At 43.5% G+C, this 24,674-nt stretch overlaps 1 protein-coding gene across 2 annotated transcripts in view; it reads right to left on the minus strand.

Moving 5' to 3' along the window:
• Positions 1-24,674, minus strand: part of CDH23 (cadherin related 23) — a 514,496-nt gene that overhangs the window by 238,953 nt on the left and 250,869 nt on the right. For both annotated transcript variants that reach the window (XM_037904844.2, XM_043551833.1), the window contains exons 10-11: positions 20,861-20,973; positions 15,830-16,018 (exon numbers count right to left, since the gene is read on the minus strand). In XM_037904844.2, coding sequence (XP_037760772.2) covers positions 15,830-16,018; positions 20,861-20,973 — 302 coding nt within the window. The remainder of the gene's footprint in view (positions 1-15,829; positions 16,019-20,860; positions 20,974-24,674) is intronic.

The following is a 24,674-nucleotide window of genomic DNA, read 5'->3' on the forward strand; positions in this document are numbered from 1 at the left end:
TAATTTTCAATTATTTATTTATTTAGTTAGTTAGTTATTTTTTGTTTCTGCCCCCATGCTGCTTTCCTTGCTCCTAGTTACTGGAGCCTTTGAACCCCCTGCAGATGGCTGATAATTTGAATATTTTGGATTTACTATCAGCTGCCCACCAGAAGGGGAGGGCTTAGACTGGCACACAGCTGTCTCCTCCCAGTACACACATTACCCTACAGGAAAAGAGGGAGATTTGGGAGAAAGATTTTTCTCTATTGTGTTTTTAAAAAAAGACCTCTTCCTCCTTCCCTACCCCATCCTACATATGAAGCAAAGAGAGCACCTGCGAAACGTGGGGAGACGAGCAGAAATAAACACGGTCTCTTTGGACTGTGTAAAGATTCTCTCTCATAAAGGCATGTTCACAAATGAATCAGCTCTGGCAGACAAACTTACTTATGCTTGATAAGATCAGTAAACGATACATGGGTATTAGAAGCATCAATTGCTTGTGACCTGCGTACACTTGGGTTTAGCCCATGCCTCTGGCTGTAAAGGAATGCTGTTTACATTGGAGGCCCAACCTCTTTCTGCCATTTTCCCTTCTTTGTACTTGATCTGTTTTCAAAGACCAATGCTTTAGATTTTTTTTTCACTCCTGCAAAGTAAATGCTTAAAGAAAAAAAGAAGTCGAGGTCAGCTCATAAACGACTGTAAAATAATGAACCAGCGTGCATAGCCCAGCACTTGTGTGTAACCCTATAATAATAAACCAGCCTGTGTACATTCTATGGAGGAAACAAATCATTCCAGAAAGAAACAGAGCTCAGAAATGAGCTTATTATTAACAATAAAAAGCTAGAAAATGCAATTAGTATTTATTTTAATAATGCACTCAACCACTTTAGTATCTGTGGTAGGTTCTAATGCAAAATTAAGAATTACAATTAGTTTAAACTGTGAAGCACTCCACTCACTATACAGAGCACAGGGTTCTTGGGCTTTCTTGTCCTGCTCTAGGAAGACCATGACTTTCACATGCCCTGAACAAACAAGGAGCCAGGGCATCTGTCCCTGGACCGCCTAATTCAAGATACCAACCATTCATAGAAGACAGAGGTCATTCTCGGTACTCCCTTCCCCCCACTAAAGAATGTTAAAAATTAAAAAAGGCAATAGGATAGGTACAAGCCAGGGAAGCAGCTACAAACAACTGCCTCATAGACTTTCCTCTTGCATAGACTTTTTCTGTCACAACCTGGTACCTGAACTCGCCACCTCCGATTGAAATTCATTGGGGTCAAGGAGCACAATGGGCATCCAAGGGCTGCAGCAGCTGTTGCAGCAATTAGCATTCCCTTTGCATAAATCCAGCTGTAGTAAGATCTTCCTATTTATTTAAGTAAAATGTACATAGCTTTAGTAGTGCATATTTATTAGTACAGTGGCTACCAAACTTTCTTGATTCACATACCACCCTCTTCAAAATTGTTGTGAAGGGAATGGAAGATCGTCAAGCTTAAGAACTACAGGTTGGGGACCCGGCATTAGTTCATTCTTTTGGTGAGGATTCATCTGAGCATTATATTGTAGCCACCTTGTACTCTAGGGGCCTTTGCAATAGTTACAGTTATCAGTCTCGTATCTGTATCCAAAAATAAACCACTCATTCCATCAAAAGAGATAACTAGCTACCCTATGCCAATAACCAATGAAAAATCCCCCTCAGAAAGTCCGCTCCTCAAATTCCTGGGGGGGAAAGATGAGCTTTGCCATGTGTGCAGACAGTAAGAGAACAAGACTCTGGTGGACCAATGGGGCAAATGAGTTCCAGCGTCAGATACACCTTCATAGAGAACATCCACCAGCAGCCCCCTCCCTTTTACAACAAGAGGGTCCAACTTGACTGCCTCTCTTGCAGTATGGCATGAAGGGAGACAACTCAAACTACTTAGGGCTCCACTAGGCCAGGGAACAATGAATGGGCCTTGTCACTCTGGAGGCCTTGCACTAAATCCAGAGGTGAGTCTAGCTGGCATACTGGGGGCTTACTCTTTCCTGTGCTTCCCTCAGTGTGTACCTTATGCCAACACAGCCTCCCTTAGACATGTGTAGTGTGGGCACAAGTAAATCTAGAAGTCTAATTGAACACAAGGGGGTCTAAGCTACATGCTGTCTCTGAACGTGAGCCATGGGTTCAAAATTCTGGGCCTAGATCACAAATGACCAGGAATGCAGTGGCCACCTCTAAGGGCTTATCTACACTGCCATGGCAGCACTTTAACATGGCTTGTGTAATTGTGGCACAGCGAGGGGAGAGAGCTCTCCCAGCGCTCTAAAAATCCTCCTTCATGAGGGCCGTAGCTACCAGAATGGCTCCTAGCGCTAGTGCACTGTCTATACAGGTGTTTTACAGCGCTGAAACTTGCAGCACTCAGGGGTGTGGTTTTTCACACCCCTGAATGAGAAAGTTGCAGCACTGTAAAGTGCCAGTGTAGACAAGCCCTGAGTGTCTAAAATGTGAGTATGCTGGGGGGGAGTAAGGATGTCTACATGTATCTGATGAAGTGAGCTGTAGCTCACGAAAGCTTATGCTCAAATAAATTTGTTAGTCTCTAAGGTGCCACAAGTACTCCTTTTCTTTTTATGTACCTGTATGGTGCTCATTACTTGCTTAACAACTTTCTACCTTCCGAATCTATTGTGCAGAGTGACAGAAAAATCAAACTATACAGTATTTCTGCTCTTCATCACTCCAATCTCTGCTTCATTTAATTAAAGCCCAATCAAACACCCAGAGTGACCACACACAGAGTTGAAAAATAAGAAGCCATCTTGCCTTGGAAGAGGAGGTGAGAGGGATCTTAGGCAAACAAAGAATGGATTAGATGACCATTTTAGAGCACTTCATTGCATAAGCAGCATTTTATTCTCCAAAAACTACTGACTAGCTATTTTTTCCTTTTGTTCAATAACAAAGCAGAGGTGATTAGCTTATAGAAAGTCCCTGTTGTTCCTAAGAAAAAGAGAGGAAGGGATTCAGATCAGGCACTCCGGCTGTGACACATTGACATGTGCATGTGTGTATACAAGTGTACACAAGTGCTCTGTAGCAGAATAAGAGACTAGTTAATATAACTGTTCCCATTATGAGTCATGGACAAATTTCTGCTCTAGATAGATCCTGGCTCTAGTATTCCACTCTCTCAGTGCATGGAACTTCCCCTGACAACAGGGCCTGTGCTCAAGAAGGCAGCACAGAAAGTCAGTCGTGTTCCACCATTCCATTTTGATCTGAGAAGGGAATATTGCTCTGACTGTTTTTGTACAGATTGCCCTTGAACATTGAATGTGTTCAAAATTTGCTTGCTAACTTAATTCTGTCTTTAAAGCATGAATAGGAGATAACCCTTGCGCTCCAATTGTTACCCATACCCTGCTTCAGTATCCCAGTGCATGTTGAACAAAGCCTAAATGATATCTTATACTTCTCCAAAGGATTGGGAAATGATTTACAAACTGATTATTTGCCAGCAAAATGCAGCCACTTCTGGGTAAAATGCAGCAGACTAACAGCACATAGCAATTGCTACACAAGAATTTAATGTAAATAAAAAAATAATACAACCACCCTGTATCCAACTGAAATTACTGGGAAATTTAGGGAGGCAGACTAATCAACCACACCAAAATATGGCCAGGACACAGGAGCAGCACCCTGCTCTTGGGGAAAACAGCATGGGATCTTTAATTACCATAATCAGGACTCAGGTTTACATTTCCTTGAACAGACGTACACACACATACTGATTCAGCGTAACTCTCTTAAGTTCTTTCTACACTAACTAAGCTGTCACTTCAGCTCACAGGGTCAGAGCCCCAAGTCTTCGGAGCCCAAGGTCAGTTCATACTCCTCATCCTATCACAGCCTTATGATGGTGATGTGCATATCATAGGCACAAGACTATTGCAAGGAGGGCAGTCTCCAGCAAGAGGCAGAGGAGATGCCAAGGCTCGCAAACAAATTGTCTAGCTGTCTTTACGAGTTTGCTAAGGATATTTTGGTAAGGGAGAAAGATGATTAGACCTCTGAACAAAATGTTGAAGAAAACAGCTGCCCCTCTGCATGAGAATATCCCTCGCCCTCCTAATATTCAAATCCTTTGGCACTCCTTCAAGGTATATTTAGACCACAAAGGGTTAACACCGGAAATGTGACTGACTGGCTTACAGGAAGGGCTGCTGGCAACAATTTGGCCTATTCACTCAGTGTTCATCCAGTAGCGGATGGCAGGACAGCTACACCCGACCTGAGTGTCTTCTTGAACTAGCCTTCCCAACCAACAATGGCAGTGCATCCGCACTGAACTACAGACAGGGCATAGGTGAAGGCACTAAGAGTCAGGACTGAGAGGGAGAGATGGCGATGAGGAAGGGAGATGGTCTATTAACCTCTGTATAGCTGTGTGCCAGAGAGAGAGAGGGGCACAAGCTGGGAAAAGCTGTTAATCTATTTGTCTGATGTCTCTGACTGGGGAGGATGGGGGTAAAGGGTAGGGTTGGTGGTGATGCAGTTCCAGAGGTGGTGAATTTTTCAGGGGAGTGTATCATTTAGGTTCCTCTCTTCTTGCCATCACTACTACTCTCTTGTGCTTATGCGGCTTTTTGCATACACCTACATTTCTCTTGCTCTGCTGCCTTCATCTCTTTTTGCCCTACATGTATGTCTTTGCAAAACCCCTTCTGAGTCAGCATCACAGGAGGCAGAGAAGGGGCTCTGGAATATCATCACAACCCTTTCCTTTGACAGAACAGGACATTCCCTCTTCCCCCACAGAAAATGGCAATCCTCCAGCGTAGCACTTCATGGTTTGCTTTTTTAGTTTCCAGAGGCATTCCTGTGGCACCCAGCATTGTATCACAGTGCCTCTCACAACTAACCAGAGTGGGTGGCCAAAGCACATTTTGGTGCCTTTTCAATTCCCTGTCATACCGTAGTCTCCCGCTTTCCCTCCACTCTCCCCCACTCCCTTCTTCTACCACCATGTCCTATTCAATCCAGTATTTCCACACTCTCCTTCATTTCTCCTCACCCTCGCTCTCCTATTTAGAGCTCCTCCCCTCCACTGCCCTCGTCTTCTCTTCCAGTTTTCCAACAAACATTACAAATTAAGTTCATTGCTTTCCCCTCAGCACCAGAAAGGCATTTTCACATTTCTCCCTCCCAGTCACTGTCCTGACCACAGAGGCCAATAAGAAGGGAATGGAGACTATCTCTCCAAAGGCTGGTCAGCCTGAGGTTTGGAAGAAAAACAGTCTGCACTGGCTGGTGCCTGTAGTCATCTGGCTGTTGTCAGAGACCAAAAGAATCCGCATTTATTCCCAGAGCCCAAAGTTCCCAAAAGGGAACATTCCCCACATACAGCGTGCATTGGGTTTCACTCAGACTTTCACTTCCGCTCCCCTCACTCTGAGCCCCTGCTAATCCTTCCAGCTGCTCAACACTCCCACACACCTTTTTCTGTAGCCTTTTGCCTGCTTCAAGTGCCTCTTTCCACACTCCTTGCCTTTCTTCCCTCCCTCCTTTCCTGCTTTCCCCCAGTTATCTGCTGAATTCCACACACGCTTGCACAGACGGGATCAATCTGAGACTGACTCGCCTTCAGTTTATCTCTGCTCCAAATGATTGATTCTCCCTCTTTAAGGGTAATTTGCTGGTGAATTCCATGTATTGCAAAAAACCCTATGAAATCTAATTCAATCCAATTGGCAGCTGGCACTTTTGGGAAGGAATACTGGAGAGCTGTCAATTTTCCTTTATAATTATGCACTATGTATATCATATTTATAGTGTGTGTCTGCCTATATGCATACATACAGTATATATAAAATTCATACATTACATGCATATATTCATATCCACATACACATAACACAATGGTGTCTGAGGCTACTTTATGCATTGTATATTTTTAGATTCCGATAGGTTTTTTTCAATCTTTTTAATAAGGAATATTTAAAAATATCAAACCAACATACTTGCAGTGGTTCATGTGCTAGATACATTCTCTCTCTCCCCCTCTCTCTGCAGTCAACCACGATCAGTAAATAAAATCAAAGCCAGAATAGAAAAGTTTGTTTCTCTTCATACCTGATTCCACCTTCTGTTTAGGACATCCTCTGTTTTACTTAATGTACTTCTGCAGATACTAGGGTGATGAAGGCAGTTTAAGAATCTGGACAGAATAAAATTTGCTGGGAAGAAGGGTTTACAGCTACATGAGGGATGCTGCAAGTGTCAAACAGATTATTACAGGAGTTGGTAATGCAACTGGAACACTTTGATGGGGCAAAGTTAAGCCAATTTTTGAAAATACCACCCTATCTGTTTAATAAGAATTTCAGTTACTTCAGTCAGCAAAATCTCCTCAGAAGTCCCCTGAGCTACCACTTCATAAGAAAAACAATAAGAAAAATGTGTAGTTCAAATAAATGTTGTACAAAATACATGGGGGAAATGGCTAGATATAAAGATTGGGTTATACCTGCCAATTATTACACCCTCAAAGATTACATGCCTTTCTCCTCCTTTCCCTTCTCTCCTCACACTGGGTTCTGGCCAAATCTTGTTGTTTACATCCTCACTGCCAAAGCCATAGCTCAGTTCCTCTCACCCAGACCACTGAGACTCCCTCATCTCTAGCTTCCCTAATTGTGCATACTCCTTTCTTCAACCTAGCCAGCATTCAGCAGCTAAAATAATCCCCTTTGCCCCCTTGGTCTGCCTGGGTCCCTTCCCCATCTCAAGCATTTTTACTTGCCTCCCTCTTTCTCCCCACATAAAAGTTTGAGCCCTTTGTCCACATTGTCTCACAGCTCAGCCCTGCCAATCTCTTTGCTCACCCTCTGCCCTTCTGCTTCCTCTGCCCACTCTTTCACACTGCTCCCTACACCTGGACAAACATCCCTCTTCCAATGTGCCAAACATCCTCACTCTTCTTCTTTCAGAGGGGTAGCCGTGTACAGCAAACACAACGAGAAGTCCTGGGGGCACCTTCCTCAAAACCAACTTCATCTTTCTTTCCAAAATTGACTCCCACCCCTTTGCTCTGTACTCATCCCCCTTCTGTCTTACCTCAGTTTTAAAATATCAGAACTTTACATGCTACAAGCCTCTCTTTATTCCATGTATTGTAACCCTCATCTTTCTTTCCCTAACCCCCTCTTTTTTCTGTTATTGTCACATTTTAGGTTTGCCTAGTTTAGACAAAGTTCTTTGAGGCAGTGATTTTACCTTTTTAATCTCTGTAAAGTGTCACACAAAATGATACTCTTTAATACTAACGATACAGTATTAAAAGGTGCCTTCTTCCTTGTCATCTTCACCAGGGACTAGTGGCTGGCTGAATGACTCTATAAACTAACTGGAACCTGATCCACCCAGAATGATTCCTGGTCTCAGAACTGAAACAAACCTTTCTGTAATAATAAATAATATTAGGCCTGAATCCCCTCTCATTCACACAGGTTTTACTCTTTCGGTGAATCAATCCTGATCTACAGCAGTATGTGACAGGAGAAGCCAGCCGAAGGCGTATATTTGATGTATATATGATTACTCTTCTGTAAAGTGTGCAGTACAGTGCTGGTGGGAATGACTTCCATTGTCCTTCAGAAGAGGCTCTCAATCAGCTTTAGAAAACATATTCAAATAGATCATTCCCCATTTTGCAGATGGAGAAACTGAGTCATAGATAGGTTAACTCATTTTCCCAAGTTCACATAGGCTTGACCCAAAGAAAACTGAAGTCAGTGAAAAGACTGCAATTAAATTTAATGTGCTTTGGATCTGGCCCTTAGTGAGCAAGTGGCAAAGTCAAGAACAAAATACAGGTCTCCTGATGCTTAGGCCCCTATTCTAACTGCTAGACCACACTGGAGGCTGCATAAATGATTTGATGGCTGAACTTGCACTATCAGTGAAAAAGCAAAAAGGGCCAATTGAATTAAGATAGCACAGGGGAGTGTTAACACACATGGAAACCCCTAGCTAATTACTCCTCCAGAAGAACAAGCAATCGTATGGGCAGAGGTTGAGCCATGCTCCTACAGGAATCTGATCAGATGCCAATCTTCTTCCCGCCTTTGCTTTGTGCAGTGAAAACAGGCCAACTCAATTAACACCACATGGCTGTACCCGGAATCCATGTCTGAGGTCATTCTCAATTCTCTAACAGATTTTCCTCTCTGACAGGTTTCAGAGTAGCAGCCGTGTTAGTCTGTATCCACAAAAGGAAAAGGAGTACTTGTGGCACCTTAGAGACTAACAAATTTATTTGAGCATAATCTTTCGTGAGCTACAGCTCACTTCATCAGTTGCATGCAGTGGAAAATACAGTGGGGAGATTTTATATACACAGAGAACATGAAACAATGGGTGTTACCATACACACTGTAACAAGAGTGATCAGGTAAGGTGAGCTATTACCAGCAGGAGAGCAGGGAACCTTTTGTAGTGATAATCAAGGTGGGCCACTTCCAGCAGTTGAACAGAACGTGTGAGGAACAGTGTGGGAGGGGGAGAATAAACATGGGGAAATAGTTTTACTTTGTGTAATGACACATCCAATCATTATTCAAGCCTAAGTTAATTGTATCCACTTGGCAAATTAATTCCAATTCAGCAGTCTTTCGTTGGAGTCTGTTTTTGAAGTATTTTTTGTTGAAGAATTGCCACTTTTAGGTCTGTAATCGAGTGACCAAAGAGATTGAAGTATTCTCCGACTGGTTTTTGAATGTTAATTCTTGACGTCTGATTTGTGTCCATTTATTCTTTTACGTAGAGACAGATTGACAGAGCCAGAAGAGTACCCAGAAGTTACCTACTACAGGACAGGCCCAACAAAGAAAATAACAGAACGCCACTAGCCATCACCTTCAGCCCCCAACTAGATGATGCGTTGGAGAGGTTTTAATCACTATGACCCCCAGATCTCTTTCTTGAGAACTGTTTCGTAGGCAGTCACTTCCCATTTTGTACATGTGCAACTGATTGTTCCTTCCTAAACAGAATACTTTGCATTTGTCCTTCTTGAGTTTCATCCTATTACTTCAGACCATTTTTCCAGTTTGTCCAGATCATTTTAATCCTATCCTCCATGTGGAGTTGTACACATGCAAAGAGGCCACTTGTGAAAATTTTGCTAAGGAACAAGCTTTTTTCAAGCTAAACTGTGCCCATTTTTTTGAGTGATAGTAGATGGATTTTCAATATGGCAAGGTGCTGATGTTTTAATGGAGGTGGTTTTGGATTCAAAACATCCGGATTTTCTCTTTGTTTGTGTTTTTGGTGCTAATGGAAACCCCAATTCAGCAAAGCACTTAAGCACTTGCTTAACTTTTATGCACATGCTTAAGTCCTTAACTTCAGTAGAACTTAGACACACACGTAAGTGTTTTGTTGAATTAGGATCATAATCATTTTATCAACATTATGTGTGCAAAATCAGATGGAAGGAGTGGAACAAGCAAAATTCCACCCATTTTTTAAAATGTCACACAGTTCTAGTTATGAAACACGACAACATATTAAAATCTTTCTTACTTATAACAGCACCTAAAACATTTTAAAAGGGGCAACCCCCACCCATAACTGCCCCTTCTACAAGTGCTCAAAGGCCGCACACAAAGCGAGGGAGCCTACAAGTGGGAGTGTGGGACTGTGATTTGAATCAAGGGCTAATTGTGTTTGCAGACAGCAATGACCCAATTTGGTTTCAGTGACAGGGCTGGGGTTTGTTTTTAAAATGGAAGAAGGAAGGGGCTGACTAGGAGATAGGGAGCTCTTTCTTTCATCAGTCCTTTATATCCTTACTTCCATGTAGGGGGAGAAATAGCACTGGTTGTCCCTGTCTTTCTGTAGGATAGGGGAAGAGAGATGTAGAATAATAGACAATTCTCTCACCACTGGTCCAGTATTAGTATAGTTGCACTGGCATTAGCAATGGTGGGATGGATTCCTGGAGTTTTTATTATGATGCTGCCTAGTCTTGCTCAGAGTAAGTACCAGCGTGGCACCAAAAAAAAAAAAAAAAAAAAAGAGCCAGTGTCATTTAGAGCTGCCTACACGGCCACGTCACAGATCAGAGGGTAATTCTCCCTCCCCTCTACATACTCTAGTGAGACTGCAACTTGATGACACATCTCTGGGCACCTCAGTGACAGAAAGATGCCAAGAAACTGCAGGGAATTCCAAGACCCGGAACAAAAATCACAAAGGGGCTGGAGATGTGAGAAAAGAATGAAAAAATCCACCTATCTATAGTTTATTTAAACAACAATTAAGGGACTGGAATTATAACGTGGGGTGGATGATGGGGCATAAAATAAGGGGTAGAATTGGTCTTTCTAAATCTGTTAAAAAAATCTTGCCTTGATTTTGTCTGTCTCTGTCTATACTTATTTATTTAGACACTTTCCCCAGTGAGTTGAAGAATTCTCTTTTCATTTCCCTTTGCTTCTCATACAAATGAAGCGTGTCATCTCCTGCATGAAGGTCACGGTGCTACAATAGCTTCTGTCAGATGCATTCATTCACCTCTGTGCCTAAAGATCTCTTCCCCTCTTGCTCCCCCCATTCCCATTTCAAATCCCCATTGCTAATGATAACATTGGAGACAAGGGACAGTGGGGCTCTCTTAGGGCTTGTTGACACAATGAGTTGCTGGCAAGCTGGGGTGTGAATCTACCCCACACTAAATCGCTTAGCACTAATTGTCTGTGTGGACCCTGCTGACACGCATTAACAGTTTGTTACTATGCTTTGATCTAGTCCTCCTTGAAATGGCTCTGGATGAAAGCACATTAACAAACTGTTAATGCACATCAGCAGGGTCCATCTGGACAGTTAGTGCACAGCATGCTAGTGTGGAGTAGATTCATGGCCCTGCTTGCTATGAAGTAAACGTTTGTGTTGATAAGCCCTTAGTGGAAACTACTGTCCCTACCCTTGGTTATGGGGCATGTAGTTCAGTCATGTCTAGGAGCCATCTGACCAGCTAAAAGAAGGGTACTCCATTTCTCCATCAGAAGCTCCCAAGGAGAAAACGTGTGGCCATATTCAGGCAGTAAGGAGGCAAATACAGGAGAAGAAAAAAGGGAAATGGAAAGAAAGAATTAACAAGAAAACAAGAAGAGACAGGAGAAAGTCATGCTTTGGACCTTAATATTTTGCAAACAATTACATTTAGCTATCGTTATAGCTGTGACAGAATTGTCACAGGCCAAGAGACTGGGGGTAAAATCCTGACCCTTGAAAGCAATGGGAAATTTTCCGTTGACTTCAACAGGGCCAGAATTTCACTCTGTAAGACAAAGCTAAGGCTCTGAACTCACAGACTTATGTGGGGGGAAATACTCAAAGCCAGCAGGTTTATTGGTACAGTACCTTGAAAATACTCATAGAATCATAGAATGTCAGGGTTGGAAGGGATTTCAGGCGGCCATCTAGTCCAATCCCCTGCTCAAAGCAGGATCAATCCCCAACTAAATCATCCCAGCCAGGGCTTTGTCAAGCCTGACCTTCCAAACCTCTAAGGAAGGAGATTCCACCCCCCACCCCACCCAGGTAACACATTCCAGTGTTTCACCACCCTCCTAGTGAAAAAGTTTTTCCTAAGATCCAACCTAAACCTCCCCCACTGCAACTTGAGACCATTACTCCTTGTTCTGTCATCAGCTACCACTGAGAACAGTCTATATCCATCCTCTTTGGAACTCCCTTTCAGGTAGTTGAAAGCAGCTATCAAATCCCCCCTCATTCTTCTCCTCTGCAGACTAAACAATCCCAGTTCCCTCAGCCTCTCCTCATAAGTCATGTTTTCCAGGCCCCTAATCATTTTTGTTGCCCTCCGCTGGATGCTTTCCAATTTGTCCACATCCTTCTTGTAGTGTGGGGCCCAAAACTGGACACAGTACTCCAGATGAGGCCTCACCAACGTTGAATAGAGGGGAATGATCATGTTCCTCGATCTGCTGGCAGTGCCCCTACTTATACATCCCAAAATGCCGTTAGCCTTCTTGGCAACAAGGGCACACTGTTGATTCATATCCAGCTTCTCGTCCACTGTAACCCCTAGGTCCTTTTCTGCAGAACTGCTGCCTAGCCATTCAGTCCCTAGTCTGTAGCAGTGCATGGGATTCTTCCATCCTAAGTGCAGGACTCTGCACTTGTCCTTGTTGAACCTCATCAGATTTCTTTTGGCTCAATCCTCTAATTTGTCTAGGTCCCTCTGTATCCTATCCCTACCCTCCAGCATATCTACCATTCCTCCCAGTTTAGTGTCATCTGCAAACTTGCTGAGGGTGCAGTCCACACCATCCTCCAGATCATTAATGAAGATATTGAATAAAACCGGCCCCAGGACCGACCCTTGGGGCACTCCGCTTGATACCAGCTGCCAACTAGACATGGAGCCATTGATCACTACCCGTTGAGCCCGACGATCTAGCCAGCTTTCTATCCATTTTATAATCCATTCATCCAGCCCATACTTCTTTAACCTGCTGGCAAGAATACTGTGTTCATATAAATCAAAACTTTAAATATTCTACTTTTAATGCAAAAAAAAGGTTTGGGGGTTTGGGGGCTTTTTAGCAGAGTAAACGAACTGTTCATGAAAGAGTCTAAAATGAGTCTCATTCCCCAAGAAGGCTGTTCAGATGAGTAATCTTGCCATTTCAAATGCATGCCCATCATAGAAGCACAGAATCATAGATGAAAGCCTGTGTAATTTACCCTTTACAACACTGCAGTACTGCAGGTCACTTTATTGGATGTAAGGTGTTACAAACACAAAGAAACAAAGGTGTGATTTTTTGGTACAGAATGACATTATCCAACAGTAGATGCATGCACTGCTGGACAGCAAGCGAGGAGACCTACTGAAACCCATGGGTGGCCTATGCTGAGGCTTTAGGTCTCACTGTCACTGTCCCCCAGGGTGTGCTTGTCAAAGAGGTATTCTGCCATCCCATATTTGGGTGCCCCCATCTTGGGCAGGTTGGTCACATGTTCACCCAGTTCAAGCACCTGTTTGCGGCCATGTTAGAAAGCATGACCTGACCTGAGTGTTCCACACAGTCTCCACACCATTTAAAGCCATCTCACTTCCCAGACTGTTGCCCCAATAGATTTTTAGAGCACCAACTTCCTGGTTAATCTATCTAGTTGCTGCATATGTGCAGGTAAGCATGTGAGTGACTACTTTTGGAAAACGTGATGAGTGCAGAGACATATCATGCCATTTCTACACACAGAAACTCCACTGGTTTTATTAAAATCAATGGTAAGAATCCCACCAGCTTCAATGGAAGAAGAGTTAGGCCAGGGCCAAATGATTTTGACAACTGCAACCAATCTGTTTGGGAGTTACAGAAGCTTAAAGAAACTTCATTGCAAACCGCAAAACTAGTTTATTTTCTGCTCTCATTACTTAAATGGATGCATGAATCCCCCCCCCCCTTTTTTTTTTTAAATTAGTGAGGTTGAAAGACTGGAGTGAATTTTGGGACTCCTATAAACAGAGCTTTGAAGCAGAAACAATGACAGAGCCTTCACTCTATTGACACAAACAGCCTTACCATAATGTCCTTCAATTAAAGAGCTGCTGACACTTCATGGAACACCATGACAAATATTCAATTTAGAAACAATCCTGACTACCTGTCATCTTATTTGTAATTCTGTTCTTTGTTTGCTAAGGACATTTGCAAGAAAACATGCTCTTGTTAGCTGTTTAAGTTCTCACCTGCATGTCTCCCAGCTGAAGTCATAACTCTCTGTTTGCGATTTACGTCACATGTAGACTATTCTGATTAGTGCTTTGTCATAATTGTTTCACACATGAAAACAAATATTTTGGCAAGGTCTTGAAAGAACCTGTGAATTTCATGAAGGCTCGGGGCGGGGGCGGGAGAGAATCTGCCATTTCTACCAGCAAACACAGTTTTTGAGATAAACAATGCTGGAGTTACATCCTCAGAACAAAAAAGTTTAAATCTCCATCCTTTTGCCACAAGTGAAAATTTTCTATTTTTACAGAGACGTACATTTTAATCAGTCATCTAATTTCCCCCACTCCAATACTCTAATATAGTAAATGGAATAAATGCTAGAAACAGAATAATTTCAAAGAAATAAAGATCCCATTTTCCTGAAAATCTTTATACTGTGACCAAACGAAAAACAAGAGAAGAAAAATACAGATATCCTATGCTACAGCAGCAGGATTGTTTTTAGATATTTTAGAAATTTCTCCATGTGGTGCCAGCAGTTTTTTTTTTCTTTTAAGGAGGCATTGTAGACTGTGGCATGGTTGTAGGTTAGGATAGTAAAGAAAAAAAAAGAAATGAATTGCATGAGTCAAATATGAGGAGTAATTGAAGAGTGTAACCCTAGGGCTGGAAAACCTAATGGAATTCCTAAGTGAAATGGTTCAGTGCTATAATAAATAGAAGGTCCATTAACAGCAGCAAAGAACAAGCCACTGATGCTGCAGGCAAATGTTACGAGGGGTAACTGCAGCCACTGAAGAGTAGTAACAAAATAAGTATCCCAATCCCCCTTGCTGTCAAACCATCAAGTAATCGTCATTTAGGATTAAAGGTTTAATAGGGTGGAGGATGGGGTACACAGATACCTGCTTGTAGCTGCTTCTGGAATCTCTGTTGTTAAAGTCTGTGGTCTCTCTCCTGGATAAAGCTGCTTACACAGGGCAGGTGGGATGCACGAAACAAGAGTCAGAGGGTCTGCACTGATTTCCTTCTATAACTATTCATTTGTTGAAGTTCTCTGGTTACTGATGAACTTTCTTTGCTCCATATTTATTTTAACTTCACCTCTTCTTTACAATGGGAACTGAAAGAGGTTTGATAAAGGGGTTGGAAGCTTGTCTGTTCATTATCATTTCTAGAAGAGCCCGTGTATCTTGGCTGAAATTCTAACTCTAAATTTTTAAGTAATATTCTGAGAATCACTACCTCTATCCATACACCTCCTACAACAGCACCTAGTGGGACGACTTCTCCCTTTTTCTTCCAACAGAGACTGTACTACTGTCACAAGACTTGTTCCATATTACAGGGGTTAGACTCTTCCCTGCACTGATACAAAATAGGCCCTTTACTTGTCTATTTATTTAAAAAATAAAAAAAAAAAGACCAGACGGACACATGGGGATGAGTACATATTGCCATAGGAAGCATATCTTCAACTTTCACAATTCTTGTTCATTTAAATGTTCATTGATCATACTGTATTAGTAGATCTTTTATGCACAGATAACTGTTCGGTAGGGTTCTGATGACTGAGTTGTGTCTCTCTCCCCCCATCGCAGTTTATGTCACCACCAGAATCCCTCCCTGGAATCTTCTCCATTTATAAGACAGGTTGGAGAAAGGAAGCTATCTGATTACCTGACAGGTGCTCTGAAGTACACAAGAACTGGTATGTGGCACAGCCATATTTGTTGGAACTCATCAGTCACATTATCCTTATTTTACAAAAGCAACAAGAGACCTCATGAAAGCGTCTGCACTTCAGAGACTGACGGGCTAGAGTGATGGCTGTAGAAGGTACTGAACAATACCCAAGGCATACAGGTATCATGGGTATAACCATGTACATATTAGTGCTCACTTCTCTCTCCATGGTCCATGTATTATTCTAAGTAGAATGTGCAATATACAGAAACAGAAGGCATCAGAGGTACAAGACAGAGGATTCATGAAATCACCTGGAGTGCCTGGAGGGTGTATCTGCAGCAAGTGGCCATTGATATTTATTCTGATGTCTTACCTCGTCTTTATCCTGCACCTGGATGAAAAGGGGAAGGGCAAAGCCCACCTGGGCCAGCTCCGGGATTCCAACACTGTACTCAGAACTATTGAACTCGGGGGCATTGTCATTTAGGTCTATGACAAGGATGTTGAAAGTGGTGATCACTGTAGCGTTGGAGGGGGTGCGGTCATCATTCAACTCCGTACCCTGCAAGAGAAAATATCAGTGTGGCCTTTATTTCAAAGAACAAGCATAAGAGAAATGCAGAAGATTGCGGCCCATCACATAGAAATTGCATACAGGCAGTGCAGTTGACTGCTGTCATTGAGACAAAGTCAATGGCACAGTAATAGCCTTCCCTTGTCGTTTACATCATGGATGCAGCATGATTTGACCGAGGCTTTAAATGTTCATTTGTGGTGCAAGTTTAGTGTTCAAAGTGAAAGACTGATAACTGTGGCTTTAGTCCAGCACAACATAGTTAGGAGCTATGCAAGCTCCCTCACCTCTTAGGTCTGCCAAGGATGGGCACACTGAATTTTTACCTACACCACCTCTACTACTCCAGTACCTATCGCTCTGATTATACTCGTTACTACTGACCTACAAATCTGCCTGTCATCTGGACTGCCACCTTTAGAGATTTGCCTTGTGGGACCAAAACTGTTGTCTCTCATTATGATACTATGCACTGTAATGACACAAACTCATAATAGTATGATGCATACAGGAGATGGTTTTCTCCACTAGCATTAATGTCAAGATTGTTAACATCTTGCAAAATAGCCTGGCAGGACATGGGAGACACTCCTCAAAACCAGGGTTTTCCCAGGACATCTGAGGGAGGTGGTGACATCAGGTTTACTCCTGGGCCTTGCCTGAACTGAGATAAGCAGCAGTGAAAATCATGCTGTGATGTGATGGAGACAAACATCCACTAGAAAAATAAGACAAGACCAGCAAACTCATTTTACTTGGGACTTAAAATAGGTTTGGCTGCAAATTACTAGACATGAAGGGCCAGTGCACTGGCACACTATGTGATAAATTCCCACCAGACATCTTAACTTATACAGGGTTTTTTGGTGGGGGGAAGGAGGAGAGAAGGGAGGAGAGTGGCTGGAGGATGAACCTTATTGTCACAGAAACGAGGGTGGTGAAGGACATTTGAAAATAGAGTTCTTCCTCTTGTATTTTGTATAATCTAAAAAAATGGAAACAAGACCACAAGGGGAGGAAAGAGCCCCCTGCAGCTCCATGGAACACTGGAGGGCAGGCAGATGGGGCTGCTAAAGATCACCCTGAGGCTGATTGTGGAGTTGGTAAAATTCAGCATTTCCACAGGTTCGCATGTGGGCCTAATCTATTTTACTTACGCGCGCGCACACACACACACACACACACACACACACACACACACACGTTTTTGACCCCAAAATCAACCCTGCTCCCTCCCCGCCGAGAATCAAGGGAAAGAAACAGGATTCCAAGGGATGATAATAGTATATTGACCGTGTAGAACTCCACAGAAAGACCCTCACCACAGGTCATGCCGAGTAATTACATGTCATTTTCTCTCCCTGACAAAGCGCTGCCCCTACCACAGCAAGGAGGTGAGCTGTACTCAGGGGTATTCCCAGCAGATTGAGGGACGTGATCGTTCCCCTCTATTCGACACTGGTGAGGCCTCATCTGGAGTACTTTCAGAGTAACAGCCGTGTTAGTCTGTATTCGCAAAAAGAAAAGGAGTACTTGTGGCACCTTAGAGACTAACCAATTTATCTGAGCATAAGCTTTCATGAGCTACAGCTCACTTCATCGGATGCATACTGTGGAAAGTTTAGAAGATCTTATTATATACACACAAAGCATGAAAAAATACCTCCTCCCACCCCACTCTCCTGCTGGTAATAGCTTATCTAAAGTGTATATGTATAAGTAAATGTATACCTTCAGATCAGCGGCACTGCTATGGGTACCTGCACGGCCCCACAGTATGCCAACATTTTTATGGCTGATTTAGAACAACGCTTCCTCAGCTCTCGTCCCCTAACGCCCCTACTCTACTTGCGCTATATTGATGACATCTTCATCATCTGGACCATGGAAAAGAAGCCCTTGAGGAATTCCACCATGATTTCAACAATTTCCATCCCACCATCAACCTCAGCCTGGTCCAGTCCACACAAGAGATCCACTTCCTGGACACTACAGTGCTAATAAACGATGGTCACATAAACACCACCCTATACCGGAAACCTACTGACCGCTATTCCTACCTACATGCCTCCAGCTTTCACCCTGACCACACCACACGATCCATCGTCTACAGCCAAGCTCTAAGATACAATCGCATTTGCTCCAACGCCTCAGACAGAGACAGACACCTATAAGATCTCTATCAAGCATTCTTACAACTACAATACCCACCTGCGGAAGTGAAGAAACAGATTGATAGAGCCAGAAGAGTTCCCAGAAGTCACCTACTACAGGACAGGCCCAACAAAGAAAATAACAGAACACCACTAGCTGTCACCTTCAGCCCCCAACTAAAACTTCTCCAGCGCATCATCAGAGATTTACAACCTATCCTGAAAAATAATCCCTCGCTCTCACAGATCTTGGGAGACAGGCCAGTCCTTGCTTACAGACAGCCCCCCAACCTGAAGCAAATGCTCTCCAGCAACCACACACCACACAACAAAAACACTAACCCAGGAATCTATCCTTGCAACAAAGCCCGTTGCCAACTGTGCCCATATATCTATTCAGGGGACACCATCACAGGGCCTAATAACATCAGCCACACTATCAGAGGCTCGTTCACCTGCACGTCCACCAATGTGATATATGCCATCATGTGCCAGCAGTGCCCCTCTGCCATGTTCATTGGTCAAACTGGACAGTCTCTACGTAAAAGAGTAAATGGACACAAATCAGATGTCAAGAATTATAACATTCATAAACCAGTCGGAGAACACTTCAATCTCTCTGGTCACGCGATTACAGACATGAAAGTTGCTATTTTACAACAAAAAAACTTCAAATCCAGACTCCAGCGAGAAACTGCTGAATTGGAATTCATTTGCAAATTGGATACAATTAACTTAGGCTTGAATAGAGACTGGGAGTGGCTTAGTCATTATGCAAGGTAGCCTATTTCCCCTTGTTTTTTCCTACCCCCTCTCCCCCCCCGCCCCAGACGTTCTTGTTAAACCCTGGATTTGTGCTGGAAATGGCCCACCTTGATTATCATACACAATGTAAGGAGAGTGGTCAATTTGGATAAGCTATTACCAGCAGGATAGTGAGTTTGTGTGTGTGTGGGTGGGGGGGGGTGTGAAAACCTGGATTTGTGCTGGAAATGGCCCAACTTGATTATCATACACATTGTAAGGAGAGTGATCACTTTAGATAAGCTATTACCAGCAGGAGAGTGGGGTAGGAGGAGGTATTTTTTCATGCTTTGTGTGTATATAATAAGATCTTCTAAACTTTCCACAGTATGCATCCGATGAAGTGAGCTGTAGCTCACGAAAGCTTATGCTCAAATAAATTGGTTAGTCTCTAAGGTGCCATCTGGAGTACTGTGTCCAGTTTTGGGCCCCACACTACAAGAAGGATGTGGAAAAATTGGAAAGCGTCCAGCGAAGGGCAACAAAAATGATTTGGGGACTGGAACACATGACTTATGAGGAGAGGCTGAGGGAACTGGGATTGTTTAGTCTGCAGAAGAGAAGAGTGAGGGGGGATTTGATAGCTGCTTTCAACTACCTGAAAGGGGGTTCCAAAGAGGATGGCTCTAGACTGTTCTCAGTGGTAGCTGATGATAGAACAAGGAGTAATGGTCTCAAGTTGCAGTGGGGGAGATTTAGGTTGGATCTTAGGAAAAACTTTTTCACTAGGAGGGTGGTGAAACACTGGAATGCGTTACCTAGGGAGGTGGTGGAATCTCCTTCCTTAGAAGTTTTTAAGGTCAGGCTTGACAAAGCCCTGGCTGGGATGATTTAATTGGGGATCGTTCCTGCTTTGAGCAGGGGGTTGGACTAGATGACCTCCTGAGATCCCTTCCAACCCTGATATTCTATGATTCTACTCTTCCAGTGCTGGCTGCCATCCTCCCAGTCAATGACTTCTCTAACATGCTGATTCTTTCCTCCAGCCCAGTGGAATCCACACTTCTAAATGTGTTTCCAACCCACTGGCTGGCTTGGTATTGATTTTGATTAAAGAGCGGAAATCGGAGTTGGGAGAGCAGTTCTCTGGTGGGGCCTCATGGCGTCGGAACGTTATGCTTCGATGCATTTTCATGATGAAGCGACTTTTAGCCTTTTCTTTTTAATCCTTGTACCATGCAACACAGACATAGATGCAGCTGAAGGATCTGCTGGACACCAAAAATACACGTGCCCAGTGAGATTGGGGGTGGGGAAGGGGAAGACCCATTTTTGTCATGGCAGCATCTGTCTCTGCCCTTCTAATTCTGTTGCATCTCATAGTCCCTACTAGCTCCACCAGTACGTTCCCCCTTCATTAATCCACAGGACACTGTTCATCCTGCTGCTCAAAGGGGTTCTGGCATGCAGCATGTGTGTGTCTAGCCTCCTCCCACCCCGAGGAGTACCACTGAGCCAGAACAGAGCAGCACATACACTACAGAAGATAGAAACCACCAAAAGAGGAGTACCCCAGAGCAGAAGTTCACAGAGCTTTGGAAGAGCTAACTGAGCTAGCAGCAGTCAGGGTGAATCACAAGAAATAGAATAGGTTAATTCTACAGCCCACTCCCCAATCTAGGGATAATGGGGTCTGTCCCTGATGCCAGACGGGAAGAGAGAGAGGGGTCCTGCACTGGGAATAGCGGAGGTCCGCCCTGGTGTCAGATAGGGAAAGAGTACTGCCAGTGTGCTTCTTCACTTCAGTATTAAGCAGCACAGAGCAGGAACACATTCACAGATGATCCTCTGACTGAAGTGCCTTTCCTGTCCCTTCAGCTATGCTGATCCTTCCCCTTGTCTCCCCAAAGGGATATTGCTCTCAGTGTCTCACCTTCACTGTGAGAATGAATCCAGTGCTGTAGAAAGGGTTTTCACGGTCCAGTGGCCCATTCAGGGTTAAAGCTCCACTGATGTAGTCCAGTGCAAAGATGCTGTTGGTGTTACCTGGCAATGAAAACAAACAGGATGAGCACAAGCAGCCCATATTGCTGAAGACACAGAAACTATGGACTTAACACAGAGGAAAGCCTGATGAGACAAGCCTCTTCTCCCTACCCTCCATGCATGACTAGATCATGCAAAAAGCGATTTTAGAATTCAGAACTGTAGTCTGGTTTAAGACCCCCAGCCGGGTAACAGATTATACTAGTATGGGCAGACTTAAAGCATTATAAATGCATATTAAAATTAAATGGCTGTAAATCAGTTCCTCCTTCACTTACCTACCCAATACTGGGCTCAGAACCGTGCTTTCCTTGCAAGAGCTGATAGCATCACAAACACTTCAGGCAGTGTAGGAATTTCAAAGAGTTTCTGCTAAAATGTAAACGCATTCATCGTTTTTATCTCCACATCTACTCTGTTACTGACTTGGGATCTCAGACAGCGTATACAGACCGCCACTTTGCAGTTTACCTCTTAGCAAGTGTTGAAGTCTGAGCACAAAGAGAGAGCAGCCATAGTGGGGCAGCTACTCCCATCACATGAAGGTGGGAGGGAAATGGTTGGACAGGGCTGGGAGTAAGCAGAGCCTTAGCTCCATCCCCACCCTCATGCACCAGCTGCAGAGCTAAGGTGGTGCAGAATGGAAAGTATGCTGAGCTGGTGCAGGTTGTTTCTCCCGTGAAGCAAAGGGGAAGCAGGGACCCAACTGGGACCTGGCCTGCTCCTAGAACAGGAACACATTTCATGCTGCCCTTGACTTAAGGCTTGTGATATAGTATCTTCATGGTCTAGCCCCATGTGGTTTTAGGACAGAGCTAAAGCAGCACAACAAAAAGGCAAAATCCAGTTACTGAACTGAACAGGCTTTGGTTTAGACGGCTGCCTTCAGCATTCTCATTTCCTCCACATCCCTTCAACTGAACGCTGCCATTGCCACTATGTCCCCTGGATGGCAGACTGCCCCTTCTAAGAGTCCCCACTTCCCTTTGGGAGTGGGCTGGACCCTCTCATTTGCTCCCATCTAGTTTGTAGATGCTCTTTATTCCGTGCCTTTGGGTGCCTTTCTATGAGCTTGTAAATCTGATATCCCCGAAGGTTACACGTGCGACCAGCCACACGCGATGCCGTCCTCAATGCCTCACTATTTTGTGCTTCATCCAGAAGAGCCGGTCCTGCTCTCATGGCAACCTGGGTCAGTTTTCTCCTTCTTTAGAAATAGACACTGGCAGAAGGTTAACTCGGTATTGCTGAGTCGTACAGCCTATTTGCCAGCAGATATTAATAAGCTGAATCTCACGGGACTGGGGCTACCCTCATAATAATCTCATCTCTTTTACCTTTGTCAACTGAGACAAAGAAACCAGTTGTCACTTGGAGCCTTGGCAATCTGATGCTTGCCTTGTGTGATATCCAAGAAGGAGGCTATTGAATTAATGATCAGGGGCTTGCACATACATACACTCCTGCAAACAAACACACACACACACACACACACACACTTACACTCTACACCCTACACTCTCACAGTGTGTAAGTATTACTGATCCCAAACACCAAGACAAAGGAGGAGGTGGGGGATTGTTACATTCTATCCAGCTGAGGGGGGGGCAGGGGAGAGAAGAGAGAAAGATACTGAGAAGTTGAGTGTCTTTTATGTTAAAAACTATTTGCCAATTTTCTGGAAATGCATTTCAAGAAAATTTGCCATTATAAAAGTATCCTTTCCTTAGCTCTTGACCAATTTGCTCTGTTCTGATCCTGTACCTCTGCCTGCCTGACCTAGCCACTTTCATCATATTGATATTCCCTTACATTGGGTGATTAATGACCCATTTCTTGCTTCTAGTTACAGCTGTCTTCTCATGTGACTTGGTTGCAGTGTAGCTTTCAATCCTCTCAGACATTTTACCCTCCAGGAGCACCAGGAGCGAAGAGAAACCAGGGTCTCCCCTCCTTGTCCTGGACAGAGTCCTAACTCTATAATTGTACATTTCTCCTTTATAGCGGAGGGCTTATATTTTCCCCTCAGGCCTCCAATTACAGAGTGCCTCATGATTTTGTCCTTGGGTCCTCTTCTCTATTCCATCTGAAATGGCCCATTGATTGCTTCAGTGACAGAGTTCACAGCTTAATGAACTGTTAAGGATCTACTTACCAATATTAAGTGATGTTCAGTAGCAAATCATAAAAGGTACCAATAGTTTCCACCTTGGACTTTACCTCGATGTGGTGGTCACCCAACTCTATAATCTTTCTTTTGGAGCTTATTCTCAGACCTTTCTAACTAACATCTACTTGTCTGTCTTGATTGTCAGTTCCTGGCTACTGCATGGTTGATTAAATCCTCTTTCAGAATTGACGGAGAGAGAAAACACCCTTGCCCCACATCACTGATCCTATTTAAACTATGACCTACTTAACCCACTGACCTCCTATATCAAGCCAGAACTTTGTTACCTAGGCTAGAAATGTTATAATTTTAGCCAAGAAAGATGTGGGAGGAGAAAAAGTTCAGGATCATGAAATATTACAGCACACATTTCAAAACATTTCTAAATTTGTCCTTAGCACTGTTGAAATCCTTCTTCATGCCTTAAATCACTTCCTATCTAGAACCACTGAAGTAACGCACCACCTACCTTCCTAGATTTCTCTCTCTCTAATGTTTTGGGAACCTCGGAAATCTTCAAATTTCTCCCTGCTCACCAGGATCAACCAATCATAATTATAGATAGAAAAGACCTACATTATTAAGTCATCTTGTCCATGCCAGTGGCCCCCCTCATCATGGATTCCTATTCATCTCCAAATCTAATCCAAAACTTTCCTCCTGATTTTCAAAGTCTTCACATACTTCATGCTACCTCTCCAATTTCATATCCACCAACTCCCTACACTCACTATGCTTCTCCAGTCTGGGCTTCCTCCCCCATTCCGTCTCTAACAGCAGGGTAAGGAGGTTGAGTCAGGAGCGCTCATGTTTTCACTTTGTACTGCCCCCCAAGGAACATTTTGACCTTCTTCCCCAGACACAGAATCATTTCCTCTCTTTGAAATTATATTGTCAAGTTTTTTCTCTTTGAGTCAGACACAACTAAAGTCATTTTGTGATTCCACATTTGAAGAACAATGTATAAAAATATATTGTATTGTACTGCAACAAGTTTAACTGTCCTAAGATGCCAGCCATTTCCTTGGCTGCATATTGCCCTGGTAAATTATATTTTGGGACAGCCTTTGTACAGTCCTCCAACATTACATGCCATAAATATATATTTTAATAAAAAAACATTGTCCTGCCACTAACAAATCTGCCAACCGGTGCTATTGCCAACTTCAACCTCAGACCAATATGTTCTAGTGGAAGTGGGTCGATGGGGCTTATTCTGAATTTGGCCAGAGCATGAAGGACCTAACAAAGCCCTACAGTTTGAGCACTGGACTCCTCATTCTAAGAGTCACCATGAATTCGGCTCACAACCAGAATCTGAGCAAATGTAAGGTGATTTTTAAGAAGAAAGGGAACAACTTAAGGACCCAAATGCTCTTCAGCTGTGCGCATCAGAGGTTTTCCTTTAGCTCAGCCTCCCAAATTTTGTTCACACTAAAGACATGGATCCGATGTACTTTTGGGAGCCTTTTTGCTTACACAGAGTTGGTTGGCTCTAAAAACAGCCTTTGAGTAGGAAAGACATGTCTCC

This window comes from Chelonia mydas, chromosome 7 (genome assembly GCF_015237465.2).
Source record: "Chelonia mydas isolate rCheMyd1 chromosome 7, rCheMyd1.pri.v2, whole genome shotgun sequence".
NCBI classification, from domain to species: Eukaryota; Metazoa; Chordata; order Testudines; family Cheloniidae; genus Chelonia; species Chelonia mydas.